This window comes from Trachurus japonicus, chromosome 6, assembly GCF_045865225.1.
Source record: "Trachurus japonicus isolate A0001 chromosome 6, Traja_1.0".
Lineage (NCBI taxonomy): Eukaryota > Metazoa > Chordata > Actinopteri > Carangiformes > Carangidae > Trachurus > Trachurus japonicus.
Window position 1 is genome coordinate 13128285 of NC_140912.1, and position 23194 is coordinate 13151478.

Below are 23194 nucleotides of genomic sequence, written 5' to 3' on the forward strand. Positions count from 1 at the left end.
TTAATTCTTCATTTTTACACATTTTAGATTGCACAAATAACAACGAGTGTTACCTGAGTTGACGGCCCTGTCATGAGGCATGTCATGCAGGAAACTGTTCTTGTCTTTTATGTTTCTCAGGTCCCAGAGTTTCACCGTGTGGTCGACCGAGGCCGTCGCCAACAACCAGTCACATCTGGAGTTGAACTCTGCGTGGGTCACTTTGGCTTTGTGCAGCTTGTTACTAAAAATCTATGATGTAAAAATGGAACAAAGCTCTTCACAATTATAATACCCATATTATTTTTCTTGTTATTAAAATGTGTTCTGGTTGCAAACATAGAATTCATCTCTACTTCATTTAGGAGACACACACACACCTTTTGTCCATCCAAGCCGAGGAGTTCGAGCTGTCCCATATTGTCTCCTGTCACGAGCATCTGCCGGCTGACAGACACATCGACACAGCAGTACCAAAAACTGTGGGAGACAACAAGCAACAAAGTGAATCCACTAATTATGACAAATATTACGGCCGTAAAAAATTTATGAAGACAAAGTATTTCACTGTATAGAAAACGGATCATATAAAAAGAAAATCTCCTGATGAAAATCATTGAAATCTGTACTTTTGAAATAGTTTTTCAAAACAAATAACAAAAGAATATAATGGGCTAAGAATGCGCTGACATTTTGGAGAAACATTATTTTGGAATCAAATTAACAACAGGTCACAGCATCTCTCTCTGCTGAGCATCAGTCTTCTCGGCAGGTTTCTCACCAAACGTTGTGGTGATCGTGGCCACAGTCCTGAGTTCGGGACAGTATGGTTGGTGCGCGGCCATCAAAGCTCTGCGTGGTCAGTTTGCCCTCACCAGACGCCACATACACTCTGCTATGGTCCGCGGGGCAAAACTTCATCCCTCCAATAAAGTCTCCTGCACCGTTCTATGCACACAAACACAACAGCAGGCCGATGACGGGGCAGTCACTAGCACCAGCACCACACACACGTGCAAAATGAAACCAGTGGGGGGCCACCTGGTAAGAAGACTGATGCCAGACTGATGATTTTTTTTTTTTTTTAATCTTTACTTCATTCAGTCTTACTTTAGTGTGTCAGTGTTGGCAAACACTGTTAGAGTTGTCCCATTGAAATCTCGCAGTGCTGTCGTACCCCCCATAGACGAGGTGAACAGCTGAGTGGGATTTAACTGGTTAAACTTCATGTCTGTAACTGAGTCTCCAGCTCCCATCTAAGCAGAAAATCGGGGAAAGTTTGAAATCACAAACATCTAAATTGCACAGTTTATAAATGAACTACTGATTCAAAATATAATTATCCTTGGCCTCAAGTGCTAAAAAATGTAAGAGCAACATCTATGTTGATAATTCAGGTGTGAGGTCAAACAAACACCACAGGAGAACTCACCCCCTGAATGAAGGTTTTATTTGTGGGGACCTCAAAGTCCCACAGGTAAATGTCTCCACCCTTGGACCCCACAGCCATAGTGGTGCGGTGAGTGGGGTGCCACTCCAGACAGGTGATTCTGCGGTCGAAGGGGCTGGTGGCGCTGTGGAAATGGTAGGAGGACAGAGAGCGAACGAAAGGCTCCTGGAGACACTGAAATAAGAGGTAAACGTAAAACCCAAGATCACCGTCATTATCAGTGAAAATATATTTTCTGTGTAAGAGGATCAGATATGGCCTTGTACAGAACCAAGTGCTGCGAGTGCTTTTACCGCACTTCAAGTTAAGTTTCAACGTCTATCTTTTAGGATGGAACTGAAACTATAGATTGCAGTGGTGTTGAAGTGGACAGCATTAAATTACCCAACCCCAATTACAAATATCACATAAATATGACACTGTCCAGCATGTCATATCTGAATACAACCACAGTAATACATATATTAAAAAAAACACATTGTAAACTGCCTACATTTAGAATCAGCAACATGTTGCATTGCAATTGTATAACTGAATCCAAGTAAGTTAACAGTAAGTGTGTGTAAGATAGACAATTCAATGTGATTCACATATCATATTCTAAATTGAGTTGTGGTTTTCTTTCAGTTTATTATATGAAAACTGCACAGTCTCTCTCACCTGTCTCATCTGTGAGTGAAGACTTTGTCCCAGAGTGCTCTTATAGATGTAGTGCAGGATGCTCCTGCAGCCGCTCTTCTTGAGAGGAGGCCCTGCAAAACACAGACCTGTCAGTCAATCAAAGTGTATGACAGAGTGTACTAACTAACTTCACAGACTGTCCTGTCCTGTCAGGGCTGCACACCTGGTTTCGATGCTTTAGATGCTTCTCCATCTTTCTTGTCTCGTAGTTTTTTGGAGAGAGTCGCAGCAGATTTCTCCGCGGGTCTCTTCTTCACTTTAGTCTTTGATTCTGACGCGTCAGACTTTGTAGGTCTTGTTTTCATTTCTTCAGCTATAAAAGGCTATAAAAGGCAGGGAGCGTTTGACGCGGTAGCAGATCCGTCTGTTTGCATCAGTGAGGTTTAAATCCGCTTCTTGTTTTAATGCTCAGTCTTCAGTGCTGCAGAGGTAAAGCAGTAGATCCAGTGTTTGCATAACGCAGCTGTAGATACACGTGAGTCTGTGAGGTTTGTGTTTTGTAATTTGTGTGCAGCTTCTTCTATGTATTTACTAGCGGAGCGTAAACCTCTACCAGCGCCACCTACTGCACCGGAGTGTATAAGGCACTGACTAGACTGTAAAAATAAGGTCCTAATACTGTGATATAACGACTTCTGTACCCAATAATAATGATTTCAAATTACACTCGTGCTCCATCCCATCTACTATATTTCTGTCCAGAATTATATCTACTTCAACATCTTTGATCATGAGATCCTCTGTGACGACTGGTTGACAAACCTCTGAGAGCTGCTGCTGAATGAGAAAATGACTGTTGTACTTGCTGTATCACATAAAGGCCACATGTGTTGGTGTGATGATTTCTGCTGTAAATTTGTGATATATACATTAATAGTTATGTAGCTCGGTGTTGGGAGGGGGAGTGGAGCTGGTGGAGGCAGTGGTTAAGTGGAGGATGGGGTGTAAGTTGAAGGCCATCCTGGGTGACCCCGAACACCCTCTACACAGGACTCTCACAGGTCAGAGGAACAGGCGCAGTAACAGGCTCATCACCCTGACCTGCAGAACAGAAAGATTCAGAAAATCCTTCATTCCTGCTGCCATCAAGATGCACAATGCCATTTGTTAGGCTGTACGCTTACTTAGTATTTATATCATTTTAGATTATGTATTGGTCTGTGTGTTATTTTTCATGTGTCTTGTAAGCTGCTGGACCACTTGAACTCCCCCCCAGTGGGATGAATTAAGTATTTTCTATTCTATTCTCTTCTATTAAAATAAATCACACTCTCTTTCTCTCTCTCTGCAAACTAACATGCTGCACCTGGAATAACTTGGGAGGAATGGTGCTACAACACTGCTTAAACAAGGGTACACCTACATAAGAACATTTCATAAAGCAGACTTATACAATATGCACATAAGCCAGTCAGGTTTAAGTCATTTTTGGTGCAGAGATTGCTGTACATTTATCCAAGTAAAATTATGAATGGAATATTTTTACACTGTTGTATACTTTCCTCAGTACTTCTTCCAACTGAAATAATGCACTATTTATCTATCCTTTAATCTCTATTTTTAGTTTCAGTGTATTTATTTATCTCAATCAATTAACAGCACAACTTCCACTAACATTAAAGTCTTCACATATATTATTATTTCAGAAGTACTAAAACCTAAATCACCAAGGTTTTACCAAGCAAACATAACATAATAATCTCTAGCACCCAAATAATGTATTCATGTTGGCAACATTTGAAATAAACCGTCTCCTAAATGATAAAATACTCATACTATCTGTCATTATCTTCAATCAAAATGAATCCTTGTTGCTGTTTACATTTGTTTTGCTGGTTACTCTGTCAGAAATCTGTATCCGACATTTTTTCTAGTTTCCATATAAGGCCTGGACGTGCCGGCGGAAACACGTGTCTGTCGTGCTGCGCTCTGATTGGCTGTTTCCGGCCCGTTTTTGAAAACGTCGTGTGATTTGAGGCGGAGGGAAAGTTCAAACCTGTGGCGACAGAAACGGTAAAAATCATAACAAGCAGCCGGCTACAATGAACAGACAAGCGTAAGTATTGTAACTTTTAATACTTTCCGTCCATTTTAGCAAAACATATGCCGCCTTTAAGCACGTTGCTGTCTCAGAAGTTTTACACTTTACGGGCTTGTAGACCGAATCGAAACAAGTTAGGCAGCTTTAGCCGTAACGTAACGTTAGCCGGAAGCTAACAGGCTTTGAAAAATGCTAATGCTCACGGGGGGCTGCAGGTACTGTGGTCTTAAAAAGCTTTTGTTCACTCAGACAAAAAAAGGCCTTAGGCGGTATTAAAAAGTTTTGAATAACATTAAACGTGCTGTAACCATTAATTGCTATGAATATAATGGTTATATAATGTTTCTGCTTAATTGCGAAATACGTTATTCATGTAGTTATTAACTAAAAGTGGGGTTATTGTGCTACAAGAGGCATTTCAACAGACTGAATCCATCCATCTATTGTCTGAACTTATTTGTATCCAGGACACATTCATTCAATTGTACCATGAGCAGCTCTGCCAAGTACTGAAATCTAACGTCAAATAATAAATGATTAATATCGCCCTCATTATTTGTACTTTCATCATCTGACCGGCTGTTATCAGAAAACGGACAATAACACGCATTTTATGTGGTTCGAAAAAGGTTTTTGCACAACTTTAATTGAACGTAGCGAAGCGTGCAGGAAACATTTGAACTGTAATTAACGTGGATGTTTTTATTTCAGAAAGGGGAGAACACCCCGCAGGCCTCCTCCAAAAAAGCCCTCCAGTAACCAGAAAGACCCAGTTGGGGTGAGTTGTCAAAGAATTAGCTATCAACACAAATTGTGTAATTCATATTTTTGGGGGGCAGTTAAACAATCATTTGGCAAGTTGCGGTTTTAAGGTAAAACCTAACACTGAACTTCTCCAAAAGTCACAATGAGTTTTAAATGAAGCTGTAAGTTCCTTTGGAAGACATGTGACTGATGTATTTCTATTTAGGTGTACTGCCGTGTACGTCCTCTGGGCACTGAAGATGAGGAGTGCTGCATTGAGGTGATCAGCAGCAGCACCATCCAGCTGCATGCTCCCGAAGGCTTCAAAACAAACCGCAATGGAGAGTACAAAGAGGTAACTAATGTAGTGAACCAGGTGTAGTCTTGTTTTTTCCCCTTTTGTACAAGTACAGACAATTTGTGATTTACATTATCTATACAATGCAGATTTCAAGGATTAATGACAATATTCAGCATTTTTCTTGTGGCATGAAAAGACCAAAGCCAACAATGTAATAATCTGAGTACTGTCTGTGTAGCCAAAGCCTATTATAACTTAATCTCTGTGCCACTGTGCAGTGTGCACAAACTATTGACCTGACACTATTGAAAACACATGAATGAGTCACATTGTTTTGCTGCAAGACATGTTCCTTAATTATGATGATACTTTAATTTTTATCAAATCAAAATACCATCCACATTTCTGTAATTACTCAATTGAACATTCACTAACTCACTTGTGTTTCTTGGTTCCCAGAAAATCCACTAAGAAATACTGTTTTATAGTTTTTTGTTTGTTTGTTTTTTTTCTCATCCATCCACTTCAAGTCCATCCATCCATTTTCCACCACTTGACAATTTCCAGGTCATGGCAGCAGCTGGCCAACCAAGATAGCAAATATATTGTTCTTCTAATCAACATCCTCCAGCTCTTCTCAGAGGATGTTAATGTTTTCCCAGACCTGATGGGGGGATATGTAGGCAAGGAACTAAAGCACTCAAAAGGACCTCACAGTAGAGGCACTCCCTAAACTGAAAGGCTTGGTGCCTTTCAGTTTTTAGAGTTGTTTTGGTATCTCATTATTGGGTGCCTCAACACATCCAACTTAGGGTTAGAGGCTCTGTAACATAACCCCAGAAAGGCTGGAGAAGTCAAAATTATTGAGAAACACAATGGCACATTTTGGTCTCTTTATAAATCATTAACAATAAAAAAATATACATATACAATACGAGTCACATCCTTACATCCCAACCAAATATACTTCCCCTTCATTTCAAATTGCTGTTTTTCCTTTTCAGACACAATATTCCTTCAAAAAAGTCTTTGGGGTCTCAGTATCTCAGATGGAGCTGTTTGAGTATGTGGCCAAACCTCTTGTTGACGACCTCATCCATGGAAAAAATGGTAAGCACAGACAGACATGGTCAAACAGCGTGTCTTTTCTCTTTTCCTTAGCTGCATTGAGGATATGTGCAGCCTGACAGAACTGTTTAGATGTGAGAATGATATTGGTTGGTAATTCTCTCTGCTTACGGTTACAGGCCTGCTCTTTACTTATGGGGTGACGGGAAGCGGGAAGACGTTCACCATGACTGGCTCTCCAGGCCAAGGTGGACTTCTACCTCGCTCCCTCGACATGATCTTCAACAGTATAGGCCCCTACCAGGCCAAAAGATATGTAAGGGTGTAGCATCCAAGAGCAGTGTTCCTTGTAAAATCTGTACATGTCTTTATCTTATAATAATCTTATAATTTAATTCCCATGTTTCATTCAGGTTTTCAAGACGGATGATAAAAATGGTATGGATGTTCAGAGTGAAGTTGATGCTTTGTTGGAGCGCCAAAGGCGAGAAAACAACTTGCCTGCTCCTAAAGCAACCCCCTCAAGGTAAGTCCAAGTCTGAGAAAACGACTGTGATGTGTAATGTAATGTAAGCTAATTTGATGCGTGACATGTGATTCCCAAATTTGATTTCAGACAAAAGCTTGATCCTGAGATTGCTGACATGATTAGGCCAGAGGAGGCTTATAAAGCAGATGGTGTGGATGAGGACAGCAGCTTCAGCATCTTCGTCTCCTACATAGAAATCTACAACAACTACATCTATGATCTCCTGGAGGAAACCCAGGAAGATGTAATCAAACCAAAGTGAGTTCAGAAAATGTAAATTGAACGGAAGATGTAATATGAACGTGCACTCAACATCATGTTTTAACTGGGCAGCCAGTTGAAGTTATTGAAAGTATTAAATGTAGTCGTTCTTATAGAGAGTAGCAGGAACACAACATTATTATGTTTTCTCTTTACTAGGTGGAATGGTGGAGGCACACCTGTGCGCCAGAACACTGAGTTTATGTATGTGACCAGTGGATACTCGTACATCAGACATCAGAGTAGAAGCCTGACTTAGACGAACTTTCCCTGTGACACACAAATGTGCAGATTATACATGAACTGTCATTAACACTGGACACATCTTTAAACTTACACAAATGCTATGATGTATAGTTAAAGGAGCAATATGTAAGTTTTTGCTATTGCTACATAACCCACATGAACATTGACAGCTGTTTACTGTCTCGAGTTGCTGATTCGGCATCAAATGTATTCCTTTACTCACCAAGAGCTGCATCCAGTGGTATCACTTTACTTCTACATGGCAGCCAGTTAACCCCAGCCTGGCTGGACCGCTTCACGGTAGCGTCCAGGCTGCCCTGAAGAAGTAGTAAACATAACTTTGTATTATAAACACAACAGCAGAAGCTCCTAGCCATCTTGACCATCACTATCCACACACTGGCAAAAAAAAAACATGTTTTGATAAATCAGAAAACTTACATATGCCCCCCCTGAAACAGAGGGAGCTAGATATCATTTGAACTATTTGTTACCCGAATACTGACATGAAACCAGAGTTTCAGTACTGAATTTATCCTATTTATCATCGTTCCCATCGAGTTGGGAACTGGGACTGACAGAGCTGCTCATATTGATACACCAGGTGATGTCTCCAGTGTTGAAGACTGTTTCTTTAGTCCTCAAAATGATTAGATTACCCCCGCTGCTGCTTGTAGTGTTGTTATGGCAAATCTTGTGAATGTCTTTTGTCTTGCTTTGAATGTTGCTTCATGATTGTAGCTGTCTGATTACTTTCCATGGCTGTAATCACGCAAACTTAACACATTCCCCATCTCAAATGTTTCGTACCTCACATCAATTGCACGAACAATGCGGTTCCATGTCTTCAGCGTCTAACAGTTAATTGTCTCAATGTAGACCACCTCAGTCTAAAATCCTCAGAGAGGATCAGAATCACAACATGTATGTGTCCGGGTGTATGGAGGTGGAAGTGAAATCTCCTGAGGAGGCGTTTCAAGTATTCTGGAGAGGTAAGTTGCTGTGACACCTACATGTAGAAATCAACAGGACGGGTCAAATAAACAGGAGGAAGGGGGAAGCACTGCAGTGATGATTGTAGATGTGACTGACCTGGTATTGCTGGCCTCCGGGTCGGCTCTGACTGGGGAATGACCTCAGTTAATCTTCTCTCTGAGCAGCTCGTTGAAGAGTTTTGCCTGAAATAGATCAGAGTATGGTATTTGAAATGCAATGCATGCAAAGATGCTTTAAGTGAAAAACAGGGACTCTGCAGCACTCATCTCACTTTAAAGGTGTTGAAGTCCTGTGTTAAGTTAGATGTCTTAAACATATATTCTAGCACACTGCAGTAATGTTATTTATAAAAGTATTTTTGTCAGAGATCTTTAGCAAACCCCTAAGTTAGCCATCCTGCAGCTTATCCAGTAGTTATCAGTTATCCAAGTTTTATGACTGGTTAATGACATGGGATTCTCAGTACATCCAGCCTGAAAGAAATGACTTTAAATGTCAATAAATCCATGCACTTGATAAATTTAGTTTCAAGATAATGTAGATGTATTCTGTCCCCCTAAAAGACTTTTCCTTTATCTTGTTGATGCTGAGGGAAACCCTCAGTAACACGGTTAAAAAGCAGCCTGCACTGTCTTGTTCCAGGTCAGAAGAAGAGGAAGATTGCAAACACTCGGCTGAACAGAGAGTCCAGCCGCTCCCACAGTGTGTTCATTATTAAACTGGCTCAGGCTCCTCTCGATGCAGATGGTGATAACATTCTCCAGGTCAGTTTAAATTGAAAACAGATTTCTGGTCCCAGAGTGCAGCTCTATAATTCATATCTGGATGAATTATACTGTATGCACCAGTTCTGAAATTAGACTGTTTTGTTTTTTGATGTGGTTTGTCAGGATAAGAGCCAGGTGTCTGTCAGTCAGCTCTGCCTCGTAGACCTTGCAGGCAGCGAGCGCACTGGTAGGACGGGGGCAGAGGGCACTCGTATACGTGAAGCAGGTTTGTTACCCGACCATCAAGATTTGATTTTATCGTTTAAGTTCACGTGAGGTTTAATCGCAACCTCCTTTTGCAGGTAACATCAATCAGTCCTTGCTGACTCTGCGGACATGCATGGAGGTACTCCGAGAGAACCAGATGTGCGGCACAAACAAGGTATGAATCACCAAACTAAGACTGAACACTGTCATTACACAGTATTCACTGAAGAACCACATGGGTAATATGAGTTTTCTTTTCACAGATGGTCCCCTACAGAGACTCTAAAGTCACCCATCTGTTCAAGAACTACTTTGATGGAGAGGGAAAAGTCAAAATGGTTGTTTGTGTCAATCCAAAAGCTGATGACTACGAGGAAACACTGGTATGTTTATTTCACACTTTTAGCACATGTATTTGTTTTTACCAGACCAGTGTGTAGGATTTGGTGACCCCTAGTGAGGGTGAAGATTGCAACCCAGTGCCCCTCCCCTCAACCCCTTCCTGTCTAAGCACATAGAAGAACCTACAGTGGTCTTCAAGTGGTATAAAAATGCTACTGGCCCTCTTTAGAGGCAGTTTTTGGTTTGATAGGCTGTGGATATACAGGGTTCATTCTGGGCTAATGAAAACATTTATCACTCTTAGTTTGAGCTTAGTACACATGAATAAAAACAGATTGATCCTCTAAATCCTACACACTGATCCTTTTAATAAATCTGCAAGTTGTTGCTTGTTTGACTCACAAGATGCGTTCTGCTTGTGCAGCTGGTGATGAGGTTTGCAGAGATGACCCAGGAGGTGGAGGTAGCTCGGCCGGCGGACCGGCCCATCTGTGGCTTCACTCCAGGCCGCCGTAATAGAAACCAGGCCTTTAAAGAGGAACTGTCTCGTAAACTTGAGGAGCGTGGTGGCCCAGTAGACAGGGGTAAGATACAGGACAGGGTACACCATATAGGACAAATCTGCCAAGCAAGACTCTGAATAATTATGTTAATCACCCTTCTAACTTACAATGTTGTTTTAGTCAAATGTAAGTTGAGCCTGATTTATTTTTACACTTAAGACACAGGCAGATTTAATTAAAGTTTAAATACATTTTCATATTTTAATAAAAGATGTAGTAGAAACATGAAAATGATAAAAAAAAATATATATATATTAATTTGAGTATTTTCATTAAAACACAGCAAATGTAATTATTTTTTAATAACTTCACTTCAGGTTATATCTTAGTATTGTGCTCACTCGTATCAAAGCTCTTATACGCTATGTACAATACCATTTGCCCTCAAATATGACAAAAACATACAGGATTGTTGTTTTTTTTTGTAAACTTTATGCTTCCACTTAAACTTTGGAAATGCTTCATCCTCAGAACATTTTATATGCTCATCAAAATACAAAAATGGCTTTTCTCCATTTCTGCAGATGTGTCCTCCGTTATAAACCAGCTGGTGCACAGCCTCCCACCTCTACCCTCCTCTGAGCTGACCGACCCTCACGATGACATCACCCTGCCCCGGCTGATTGAGGCTCTGCAGAACAGACACAGGATCAGGCAGATGATGATTGACGAGTACAACAAAGCAGGTGCCTCCTCATTTTAGCTCAGCTCTCACTTTGTAGCTTTGACCGTTCAACCTACCTGAATTTGATTTCTTACCCGGCCTCTTGGCACATCTTGTCTCCGGTTTTTAGCCAACATGATGAGGTCCATGCTTCAGGACCTGGACAACAACCTCATTTCGAAAGACAACTTCATTCACGAACAAAATGGCAAGTTGTTTGAGAAAGACAAAATCATCCAGACCAACAAGGCAGAGCTTGAGCGCTTGGAGAAGAAAACCAAGATGCAAGAACACAAGGTGGGCACCAAAGATATTTCAAGATATTCCTCAATAATGCTGTATGTGGATTTTTTTTTTTTAGTTTCTCAAATGTCTCACGTGGTTTTGTTCCAGATCGACATCCTGCAGAAAACAACTAAAATCTATGAGGACGACAAACGTTCACTGCGACACGAGCTGGAAACCAGAGAGCAGAGGCTGCAGAGGGAGCTGTCTGAGAAGAGACGCATGGAGCAGCGCATGCATGGCGTGGTCTCTGACACTCAGTACAAGTGGGAGAAAGAATGTGTGAGTTATTTCTCCTGTAACACAGATTATTATTATTGAATTAGTTAGCCTTCTGTCTCATGCCTGTTAGAGTAGCCCAATCTTTGGCTGTTTTTGTCATGCCTCAGCTTTGCCAGCAATCTGGAGATGTTTCGGTTCAACTGTTATACTGTATCTCTTCATCTGCAGGACAGACGTGTTAATGCGATGCAGCTAGAGATGCAGAACAAGCTCTGGGTGAAAGACGAGAAGCTGAAGCAGCTCAAGGCCATAGTGACGGAGACCAAGACTCCAGGTCGTCCTGATCCTCCACCTCGTCAGACTCAGCCTCAGTCGCAGCCTAAGCGGCCTTCAAGAGAGGAACAACGCCTTCCTGCAAAGAGATCGGCCTCACCCTCACCTGTCCCTGTATGTTGTTTTGATCATCACTATTATTACAAAGCAGTGTTAGTTTATACAGAGGCGTTAAACTACATTAGTTCTCATCTAATACAGTTCTGACCAGACAAACATTACTAATCCTACTACAGTGGCAGTTGACACATTATCATCAACACCTCTACGTTATAGCACAATCCAGTGGCACCAATCTTCCACATGATCTCGGTTGGACTTTAATCTTCATGTGGTTCTTTTGTCTATTACTAACTGTGTACGTTGCACTTTGCTTCCCAGTGCCCTGTTGAATCGCCCCACACTGAGCCAGAGCCAGAGTCAGGGTCACAGCCATTCAGTGTCACTAGCGTTGAGGAAGTTGAGACAAGCCCCAGCCCAAGGCCTGCCAGTCCAGTCCCCAGCACCACTAGCTCTCTGTCTGTGGCGTGCTGCATCTCTCCGAGGGGACAGCAGACAGCTCAGGATAGCCGTTCTGATTACCACTCATCTACTACGCCCACCAGAACTCGGTCCCCAGCAGCCATTGCAACCAGTCGGGCCAGGAGGAGAGCTCTGTGTTATGCTAGAGAGGAGGAAGAAAGTCGCCTGCCATCCCCAACGTTTGATCTAGACCTAATAGAGAGAATCTACAGGGTCAGTGAGTTAGAGCTAGGCAGCAGTATTACGTTGTAAAGTGAAAACTTGTGTCTAGTTAGGTGCTATTCATTGGTTGTTGTTTTTTTACTGTATCCTGTGATCAAGTGGACTAGATTACATGGTTTTCTGTTTTTGTGTGTGTAATCATTTGACCAAGTTTACTTCTTTGGCTTGTTTTCTCCTCTTTGCTGCTGCTTCCTTACCCTGCTGATCTGAGCAGACGGCCACACCAGTGCGCCCGTTGCACCGTCGCTCCAGGTCTGCTGGCGGAGAGAAGTGGGTGGACCATAAACCTGCCTCCAGTCTGGACTTGGGTACAGTTTTGCAGCCCGTCATCCCCAATGCCATCCAGGTGTCTGCACCCAGCGAGAAGGCTCTGTCCAAGTGTGACAGATACGTGTTGACGCACCAGGAGGTCGCCTCTGATGGAGAGATACAAACCAAACTTATTAAGGTCAGAAAGCTGTGACAGGAATATGAGAAAATTCAGCAAATAGAAAATGCTTTGCTGTTTGATTTTATTCAATTACATTCTGTGACTTTTTTTTTTTTTAATCAGGGTGAGGTGATTAAAACCAGGGGAGGAGGACAAGCTGTCCAGTTCACTGACATTGAGACTCTGAAACAGGAGCTCACCACAGCCTCCAGGTAGATGACCACTGTAGTTTAATGGCTGCTGGCATAACATGTTGTTTTTTAAATTGATTTAACATCTCTTTGTCTCTACACATTTGTATCTGAAGCCGCAAGAGGAAATCTTCAGAAGGTGCTCAAGCCAATGGAGATCGCACAGACGGGGCTTGGACTGATGTGGAGACAAGGGTAACATTACAATATTATTAGTCCATTATTATTAAAGGGATAGTTCAACATTTTGACAAATTGGCCCATTGCCATAATCGATACGAAACGGAGCCGTTTTAGAGGTAAATTCATACAAAACCGCTGATGCACGTTGCGTTCAGGGACAGTTTTTCAGCAAGCAGTCTCCGTATTTACCCTGTATTTACCTCGAAAACGGCTCCGTTTCGTATCGTTCCGTCATTATCTCATAGCGTGGTGGTTGTGCAGCTCACAACTTGTCTACAAAAGCGCTGTGGAGTTTTGGGATGTTGAATTTGATGAGTTTAATGAGGGAAACCAAGAAATTCCGTTAGCCTCCATAGCGTAGCTCTGAGCAGCCAGCCGCTGCGCTCCGCCGTACTGAAAATAGCTTACACCTACAATTAAAGGTAATGAACCTACTGCTATGACTATAGCGATTATGGCAATGGGCCAATTTGCCAAAATGTTGAACTATCCCTTTAACATTGCATGTGTTATGGTTTAGAAAGATGGATTGTGTGATAAACCAAACTTTGCAAGAGGTTTGGAAGGTGAAGGTGACCAGGCTTAAACATGTTCAACCATATGCCTGCTGCTACGGTTTTAAAATCATAACTGGACAAAATGTGAGGCACGACGACGAACAATATATTTTTTTAATATACAAATTATTTGGCATTCTTCTTCCACTTATCAATGCAAAATTTGTAACATGTGATGGCTTTTTGTTTGCATGCCAATTTATGTATCACTTTCACCTTGATACAAACACTACAAGCGTAGACAAATGTGAAACAACAAAATGTTCATCACTGTGTTCTGGCTAATGATTGCCTTCTCATTTAGACTCATGTACTTTTTTAATGTCTTAGGTACATTTTATTTTATGTATTAATTTTTTTCCAGTGCTCTGTGGCTGTGGAGATGAGGGCTGGATCAAACATGGGCCCTGGTTATGAGCATCACGGGATCACTAAGTAAGCTGTCATCTTTGCAGATTTCATCTGAGCCTACTTTCTTTCACAGTGGGGGGTTTCTGATTAACTCTGTTCTCCTTCACAGGCGCAGAAAACCATAAAAGCAGTCGTCAGCTGCTCCAGTGCTCACTCCCCTCCTTGCTATCCCCACCTGGCTGTCGTGCAATAGTCCAACTTTTTTATTATTAGCTCTAGTGATATTTAAACATTTTTTCCACACTTTTTTATATATGCATAAGTGTATATACATGGGTCACCAAAGCTTTTTTGTAAAAAATATTTTATATGTTGTATTTGAGCAAATAGAAAAAAAAATAGAAGTGTTACTTGATTTGGTTGTGGATGGGGGGGAAACATTTGCTTATTGTGATCCTCCTGCTGAAAAGAGTCTCTGCACATTTGTGTGTAACGTAGTCACATTGTTACCTGGCACATGAGGAATTGTGAACCTGCAACAACTGATTTTTGTCTTCCACATACTGTTTCTGTCTCAATCAGTGAATTACATCGAGCTTCAAGTAGAGTTTGAAAGATCCAGTTCTTGTAAATGTCATTCTTTACATATAAAACTGAATTCTCCTGATGTACCTGCAGGAATAAAATTCCTTTTAAGCACCACTTTGTTTTATGTTTTGTGTGCAGGAGATGAAGTGACTGACTCTAGGGGTGAATTCCAATTCTCCCCTTAGCCCTAGCCCTTGGCCCTAACCCTTCGTTTTGCGCGTTCACATTAAGTGGTAGGGGTGTCCCAGTTCTGGTTCAGACGAGTTTTAATATTTTTTCATGCGAGAAAGTAGCTGTTGAGATCCCCAATGTGCGGTCGGTTTATCCAAATGACGGCTGTTTAGACGTTTGCTCCGATGTTTTTCGGAGAAGTGAAGCTCCACAGTGGAGCCTCCACCTGTGTTTTACAATGAACCGATCAGTCTTCATTAAATTTTATTTTATTAAAGCAGATAACAGCGGCACGGCCGTTTCGGCTAATGCTGTGTTCAAGGCAGGCTTTTGAAACCGTAAGTTACAGCTTCAAGTCACAACTACGACTTGGTAGCGTTCCAGGTAACCCGTAGCTCGTGTTTTTACCGTCCTGTTGTCTGTGAAAGTTCCCTATAACGGCCACTCGTAACTTCCGACCCGTGAACTCGTACCAGATCGAACTGGTATGACTTCACAGGAAGGAAAAACACAAAGTACGAGTTTCCTTGAACGCACCATGAGTTAGCAGCCCCCGCCCTTGTCAGGCATCAATTGGTCCTCGTGCTACGTCACCACATTCACGCGCATCCCTTGGCTGCACACACAGCCCTTCATGCCGTTCTCTCCCCTCATTGGATAACACTTGTATCCCACAAGGAAAATTTTCTCCTCGGGTTACAGCAGAGCAGAGTGACGGAGAGACTCGTGTTTAGGCTGAAATACTTCATGTAAGTGATTGCTGACGGAAAATAGGACTATTTAGGACTTATATTAACAAAAACATTCCACTGATATCTGCTTTAAGTTAACGTGGTTTTGAATAGAGGATTTGTGGCAAAAGCTCGTCACGTCTGCTTATGTGAAAGCCAGCAGAGACTACTGATGACGTATGTGATTGTTGAAGTGGTGTCCCAATTCGTAGGGGTTGACTTTCAACCCTACTCCATGTAGCTCCGTTTCAAGGTTAAGGGCTAGGGGTAGGGGTAGGGATGAAAAATAGAATTGGGATTGGGCCTAGGATTACCTGTGAACACTAGATGGCAGCACAGTACAACAATACTTTATGAATCATCAGTTTCTCAACAGCACTCAGAGGCACTGGATGCCTGACAGTCATAAGGATTCCCTCATGCTCCACTATCCTCTATGCATGTTAACAGTAAGAAATGTTAATGTAAGATGGGCCCAGATTTAAGTGTTTGTAGCACAGATCATTTCTGTGATGTGTAAACAACAATCCTGAGCTGTCAACAACACTGTTTAACAGTTTGTAAGGAGAGAGAGAGACACCCTCGCTCTGTTAAAAATGATGCTTGAAAGAAGATTTAATGTCGAGTTAGAGCTCTCCTGTGCCAAGAGTGTAGCAATACTCTCTGTCATATAAACAAAGTCTGCTTTCAATTACTTTGCTGAAATTGCTTTCCTGTACTCATGCTTGATTAGATATTCATTATGTTAAACAAGACACCTTGTATATAAATCCATATTAAATTAGGCTGGTCGGCTGCCTTGAGTCCAAGTCAACTCCAGGAATTAAAATCTGGCCTTTACTGTTCTGTGGTCAGTTTGTGACTCACTATGGTCATAGCAGGGTTTTTTTTTCTTTTTCTTGAAAGAATATCTAATATTTTGACAGTTGTCTGCAAACAAAGGGCTAACGCTAACGTTGCAGTGTTTCAAAAAATAAAATAAAAATGCAACCCTTAATACTGAAATTAAATGTGGCAGTACTATTCTTAAACACAGTGTTCATAATTAATTGGAAGTAAATGTAGGAAGTAAAATAAAAGCACTCATTAGGTGAGAAGAACCCCCCTGTGTTGTAGGGTTTGTATTTGATGACTAATTAATAAGTAGTAATTTGTTTCTGGTGGATCTCATTTTCACATCTCTGTATACTGATGTGAAGAATCCACATCAATCTATGGGATGTAAATCTTTAACTTCACTGGAAATGGATAATTATTTCACATGGAGTTTAAACTAAAAAGAAAAACGGAAAATTAAAAGATAAAATTGCTTCGTAACTAATATAGTAGCACCCAGTTGGGCAACGGTTAAATGTGGCATTGGATGGTGAAATCTGTGACATGAAGAATTTGAGAAATTACAATTTGAATATAAAGTTTACTTAAAGTATTAAAGGACAATTCCGGGCGAATTCAACTCAGGGGTGTATTTTCATATCATTTTAGGTCTAAAAGAATGAATCTGAAGATTTTCAGTTTAATCGCTCCTGTTTTGCGGTAGTTGCATCTGTCCCCGCGTCCCCACGGCAGCAATGAATGGGAGTGGATGTAAGTTCCGCTGTTTAGGCTGTTTCCAGTCCTCAAAGCCGCAATTTTTTTCCACAGACAGCATCAGATGGCTACTCAAACATGCACCGAGAAGTTTATTTACTTCAAGCAAGCCGACATGTTTGTAAAACTAGATCTAATTCAAAGTCTCCCGGAGTCTCGCGCGAGACCCAGTTGCCGTGCTCGGTGTGTTCACATGCAGTGGGAAAAGCTACCGTTTGTGTCATAAACACAGGAATACCAACTCTTTACTTGCTTCAAGTAAAAAAAACTTCTCGGCGCATGTTTGAGTAGCCACCTGACGCTGTCTGTGGAAAAAAATGTACACTTCAAGCAAGTAAAGAGTTGATATTCCTGTGTTTATGACACAAATGGTAGCTCCGACTGCGCCTGAATACACCAGCACTGCAACTTCGGGCTCGCGCGAGACTCCGGGAGACTTTGAATTAGATCTAGTTTTACAAACATGTCGGCTTGCTTGAAGTAAATAAACTTCTCGGTGCATGTTTGAGTAGCCATCTGACGCTGTCTGTGGAAAAAAAATGCGGCTTTGAGGGCTGGAAACAGCCTAAACAGCGGAACTTACATCCACTCCCATTCATTGCTGCCGTGGCGATGCACGGACAGACGCAACTACCGCAAAACAGGAGCAATTAAACTGAAAATCTTCAGATTCATTCTTTTAGACCTAAAATGATATGAAAATACACCCCAGAGTTGAATTCGCCCGGAATTGTCCTTTAAGTATGAACTTAGGTTAGTGAAGTATCTCAGACTTACTTACCGGTAGATGTAATTAATTACAGTACTGGAGAAAAGCCTCACTATTTGTATCTTTGGTTATCATTAAAATAAAACAATTTTTATTTTTTTTTATCATTTCACATAAAATACTATCTTATTACATACATACAGTATATTACACTATGTTATTGGTTGAATTACAATGTGCAAAGCATTTCAAACTGCAGAAACACAGCAGACAGACCGAGTGTGAGAAAGTCCTATTCTTGAAAACTAATCTAGCAGAACTCCACCTTTCTAAAGTGTCAATGTCCAGTTGCACCGTCTCTTATCAGCTGAGCATCACCAGTGTAATGACCAACTAAAGCTAGTGGTACAGTCATCCAGGCTTTGAGTAGACAGTTGAAATCTCATCTACTAGCAGTCTGACTGGCTTTCAATTGGAAAGCGCTGGAGAGTGACTAACATGGAGCCTCTTGGAGAGGGTCAAGAGTCCAGAGCAACCAGTGGCCATTAAATTCCCTCCTATGAGATATTGAGTGCTTTGCTTTTTGACCAGGCTCTGTTTGATGTGCTGCACCACACTATTATCCCCAGCTCCTCACTGCAAACCCTCCACAACCAAGTGGCAGGAGCATTATAAAGATGTTATCGCGAAACTCCTGTTGAGCCTCTGATCAACATTAGCAGTTTCAAAGAGACACTTGAGGAAAATAAATGGAAACTACACACAAAGGCAGGCGCTGAGCGTAAGCCCAGTCTTAACGACAACAGTGTTCATCCAACTGTATGGTAAGAATACAACATTCTACATTTCAGGGCTCTGAGCTCATGATTATACAGCGTGCTGCTTATCAGTGTTATTAAACTTGCTGGAGGGAATTCTGATGTTCTACTTGAATACACACAGTCAATTAGACCATCTCACATTTTAAAAGAGCAAGCCTAATTGCAATGTTTTATTGACTCTTTGCTTGAATGACTCCCATAAAGAGGTCTTAAGCTGCCTTTTGGCACAGGCAGGATGAAATAATTTTCACACCAATCTATGACGCTGATGAGGGCCATTCATAACTCAGTGGTTCAAAATAGCATTGTCATGTGTCATCCAGTCATTTCACAAGTTTTTATCTGATCTGAATTTACATTTTCTACTTTCATGACATCATTTTACTCACTGTCACGCCTATTCAGATGTGCAATAATTGATTTTGTGGTCACTTGAGGCCACATAAAACAACCTTTGAACACCACACTCTGACATACCACATGATATCAAGTTGATATGAGGGCCTTAAAAATAGTTTCCTATGTACACATCCTGCAGACGGTGAGTCATCATTCTGTGTTGTATTTGTGTTCACCTGATTTATGTGAGCGCAATATTCTTCTACTTTTAGCTCTGTTTTTTCTCTATCAACTTCTAAGTGAAATAAGTGTTACACTTTTCAACCATTATTGATACAGAAATATTGATTCTTGCAGCTTATTATTATTGCAGTTGCCATTTTGTTTTGGTAAATTTGAGTTGAGCAGCCGGTTCATGACCTCTTCCTGCTTACATGATTAACATGGTGTACTGAATCAGGCTGTGAAAAGTGGGCATGAGTTTAAATAGGTGTGATGAACATGTAACCCCATCCAGCCACACTCTATACTTGGCCGTGTGGGGCATGTGAGGTATGACAGGGGTTTCGGTTGCCTCCAAAGTTGTATCATAACATCTGAATGGTTGCTGATTGGGAGGGCATGTTGAAGCGAGTACCTCAATCACAGCTACGGCTGTCCTTTAAACCAGAACTCATCACAAGGTTTTCTGCCTTCATTTAGTGTAGAGGATAACAATCCTTGACAATACAAGTCAATTAGTGGGAGACACGAGTAAATACTGCATGAGAGCAGAGCTTTCTAAAGTAAAGCTCTGAGCTCTGAGCAGAGTCTGCCCACTACATCTTCGTATGTCAAAGCTGTGGCTGTCTGCCAGCTAAACGTGTTGGGCCAGAAAGACATGTGAATGTAGATGAGTGTTGACGGCCAGTCAATTGTCATTCAGCCCATCTCCCAGCCTTTTGGGACTCATCTGGCTTTTCTTTTTTTCCCTTTTTTTTTGTAGGGCTCCTCTTTACTGCTTTGCTCACCTCACACTCCTCTGCCCTTAATGCATACTAACTTGCACAGTGGAGGCACCGTGTTCAGTGTTAATAAGAGGTAAAAGCTCCCACGCTCTCTTCTGCTGGTGCGGCTGTGACGAGCAGATGGGTCAAAGAGTCACAAACTCTGATGCAGAAGCACCCAGAGGTAAAGTTTGGTTTTTTCAGCTGTTTAGAAGCACATTGGATGAGAATTGCTCTGACCCTTAAGCGCATGTGGTTAGTGGTTCAGAACACCTCATCCCATCTGCTCCCTCCTCATCCTCCTCCTCCTCCTCCTTCTCCACCTCCTCCTCCCGCTCTGCTTTTTATGTCACTTAGCTGCTCCATTCAGAGTCTGTCAGACTGGATACATCTCGCCAATCTGATTTCTTACTCTAAGCAGTTGATAAATGTCTCCCAAAGATGACTACAACAGATGTTAAGTCTGTCTGTATTTTATTTCATCGCATCCAAGTTATCATTTCTAGCTCAAGTTGTAATGAGGAATCCATTTGTCCTTGTGCTTGTTGTGGTTACACATCGACACAGAGAGAGTTGACCTCTGACAAATGCAATTCAAGTCATGACTGACTTCTTATTGAAAATATTGGAAGCCATTGTTGTGTAGGCTCATTATGTCCAAATTGGGCTGAATAGTGTTTTTTCCTGCCTGTCTTTGTTCTTGGCAGCCCACTAAGTGCTTGCAGCTGTCAGTTGAGTATATTCTCCTTGCCCAGTATATGTGGCTTGGCTGCATGTTAAGCTGGCTGTGTCCTCGCTCAGATGACAGTATGCCATGACTGATTTCCGTTGACTCACTTTCATTGTAACCACAATGTGTCCCTCATAGAAAAATCTGACTGCTTTTTTACAAGTGGTTGATCTCATCTAGTTAACGCTGCGGCGTAACCAGGCTTTGCGTGCAGTTGGCTGATTATTTAAGCAGCGCTCCAAGCAGTTTGCTGATGAAATGAGAGGAGAAGAGATGCCAGAAATGGTTGTACTGACAATGTTACAATGCCACGTGAGGTACAATGACTAAATGGTTATTGGATGTGGAGGGCATTGCCTCAACTTTCTCACATCACATGAATCTTTTAGATTCACTCCTGTGAGTCTCGGGAATAAATGAGCTTTAATAACACCTCCTATTAACTGATATCCTGAGTCTGTGTTTGCTCCAGAAAGAGCGAGAATGGCATTTCAAACCTTTGTCCTGCCAATGCTTTCATGCAAATTACTCACACTGGAACTGGCTTATCCTGTGAACAATCATAGGTGGCATTTGGAGGAGGGTGAAATAGCACCCCATGATTTTCATATCTGCATAACGCTCAGTCAGGTCTCTACACAAACACACCGCCCCACGCAAAAACAAACACAAAAGCCTCTTTGAACGCACACATCAGCTGTTTATCTTAAAATAGTCTGCCACACTACTTCTCTAATCCAGTACCTTACGTGGTGCACTTTGTAAATGGAGGGCGATTATACATGGTGCATTAAGGAGTCGTTATTTAATTCATTAGATATGGCTAAGTTGCAAAGTTCATTCGCTCTAATAAAGCAGCAACTTTTATCGCACGAGCCCAGGTACGAGGCCAGGATATCAGGGCTGAGATTACAGCATCCATGTGCACAAATAAGATTAAAGCACCGGCTGCGAGTGCTGTTGACAAGGTGAACGGGACAGTTGTTCCAAGAAGCAAAAAAAAACACTGGATGACTGTGGGTTCATGTAAATCTTAAAGCATGCTGCTATTTTCACGGCGTGTTTATCCACATGATTAATGGCTGTTCAGATGTGCATTTGAACATTACCTGAGGAACACATCTGCATCGGCCTTACTGGATGCTAATGATCCAGCGCATGCCTAATAAACTTAAGTGAGAATTCAAATGAGGCTCAACCTGCCTGCGAGGCTAGCTTAAGCAAACACCAGGACAGCTGGCAGAGAAATCATTGTGACTAATGGTCTCAGTGTGAGACAGGAGCAGGGCTGTGGGTGGTTGTTTTACCATGCTTAGAAGAGCAGACTTTGTTTGTCTTTCTATAGCATACAGCGTAACTGTGTGATGCTGGAAGTCTTGGCTTTGTTTTTGTTTGCTTTGCCTGTCTTGCCACTGTATTGCGACACCAGGAACTAGCAAAAAATGTGTTTCTGTTGTATTTGTTTTTCCTGCTGGAAATGAGGCGACCTTACGCATCAATAGCGATTAGACAAACCTCCCAGTGTATATATACTGTCAGCTGGAGGTGTGGCGCTCCTCTCTGTCAACCCTCTGTTTTGACTTATTCGGATTCTGCTTGGACTCCTCCACCGTGGTAAACATAATGTGCTGTGACCTGTCCTCAGGGCAAATGATCTGATTTGCTCTTCCCTTGTCTTTTACTCCTAATCGCATCTACCTCAGAGCCAGAAAATGGTTGTGCAGCTGTCATAACTGAAGCACAGTGCGGTGTGATGGGAGTGCATGTTTTTGCTATTATCTATTCTATCTGAGCCAGAACAGAATACTAAACCTCCACTGCATCCCTCTTTCTCACAGACTGCTGCATGATCAATACCCACATCAAAGGCTCTGTGGAGATAGCAGGATTCTTTGAAGCATGTTTGTGGAGCTGGATTTGCTGAGCTAACACCGTCCACACAGAACCCCCTTGAATAAGCTTGTTTGGCTAGCATCCTCTCTGTTTGTGGAAGAACTGAGTGGATTCTAATGGAGAACAGACAAGGCCTCTCCCTTGTCTTTTTCCTCCCTTTGAGCAGCTAAATGCATCCATAGTGCCAGTGCTTTTTGCTCATCTGACATACGCTTCATTGCATGCCAGCTCAAATATTTATCTAATATCAAATTGGCTGTAACATTTTGGAAGCAGTGAAATGCCAGAAAATATTTCTCATCGAGGACACAAAATAACTTGCATCATGTTTCGCTGTGCCAAGTGCAAATATGCCGGGTAATTACTGATTGAAATGAGATGGAGTGCAGACAGCAGCAGAGCTGTTATGTGGTTACCTTGTGTTGTGACCTGAACAGGCAGACAAGAATTTCCAGCAGTAATTATTCTGCACTCAAAACACAACCTGTGTGCTTTCTGTTT

The 23194-nt window shown here is 41.8% G+C and overlaps 2 protein-coding genes and 1 non-coding gene across 5 annotated transcripts in view; 2 read left to right on the forward strand and 1 right to left on the reverse strand.

The window, feature by feature from the left end:
- ddb2 (damage-specific DNA binding protein 2) overlaps positions 1–2634 on the reverse strand; it is a 6026-nt gene extending 3392 nt beyond the window's left edge. Inside the window, exons 1-6 of one of the 2 annotated variants that reach the window (XM_085779008.1) lie at positions 2274–2634; positions 2090–2181; positions 1412–1603; positions 761–927; positions 360–459; positions 54–231 (exon numbers count right to left, since the gene is read on the reverse strand). In XM_085779008.1, coding sequence (XP_085635134.1) covers positions 54–231; positions 360–459; positions 761–927; positions 1412–1603; positions 2090–2181; positions 2274–2415 — 871 coding nt within the window. In that variant the 5' untranslated portion in view covers positions 2416–2634. Of the gene's footprint in view, positions 1–53; positions 232–359; positions 460–760; positions 928–1089; positions 1236–1411; positions 1604–2089; positions 2182–2273 lie in introns of both variants that reach the window. The other variant, XM_085779009.1, reaches the window with a different exon arrangement.
- Positions 2635–4013: 1379 nt separating this feature from the next.
- kif23 (kinesin family member 23) lies at positions 4014–14834 on the forward strand. Of its 2 annotated transcripts, XM_085779011.1 has the most exons (23): positions 4014–4166; positions 4863–4929; positions 5122–5250; positions 6201–6306; positions 6444–6580; positions 6678–6790; positions 6881–7051; positions 7214–7258; positions 8180–8292; positions 8939–9060; positions 9187–9289; positions 9366–9445; positions 9534–9653; positions 10037–10196; positions 10700–10861; positions 10970–11136; positions 11233–11406; positions 11575–11793; positions 12638–12871; positions 12977–13065; positions 13161–13239; positions 14149–14219; positions 14305–14834. In XM_085779011.1, the coding sequence occupies exons 1-23, from the start codon at positions 4153–4155 to the stop codon at positions 14318–14320; spliced, it is 2691 nt and encodes an 896-aa protein (XP_085635137.1). In that variant the 5' UTR covers positions 4014–4152; the 3' UTR covers positions 14321–14834. The 2 variants fall into 2 exon arrangements, with proteins under 2 accessions (XP_085635137.1, XP_085635138.1); XM_085779012.1 differs by lacking the exon at positions 7214–7258.
- On the forward strand, positions 8364–8460 carry LOC146985759 (Z30 small nucleolar RNA). Its single transcript, XR_015036093.1, has one exon. It is a non-coding gene; the product is annotated as a Z30 small nucleolar RNA (small nucleolar RNA).
- Positions 14835–23194: the final 8360 nt, after the last annotated feature.

Bases quoted from the DNA above. Each gene is read 5' to 3' on its own strand.
- kif23 (XM_085779011.1), top strand. The intron at 11,407-11,574 runs GTGAGTTATTTC...CTTCATCTGCAG, and splicing joins ACAAGTGGGAGAAAGAATGT to GACAGACGTGTTAATGCGAT. The intron at 13,240-14,148 runs GTAACATTACAA...ATTTTTTTCCAG, and splicing joins GGACTGATGTGGAGACAAGG to TGCTCTGTGGCTGTGGAGAT.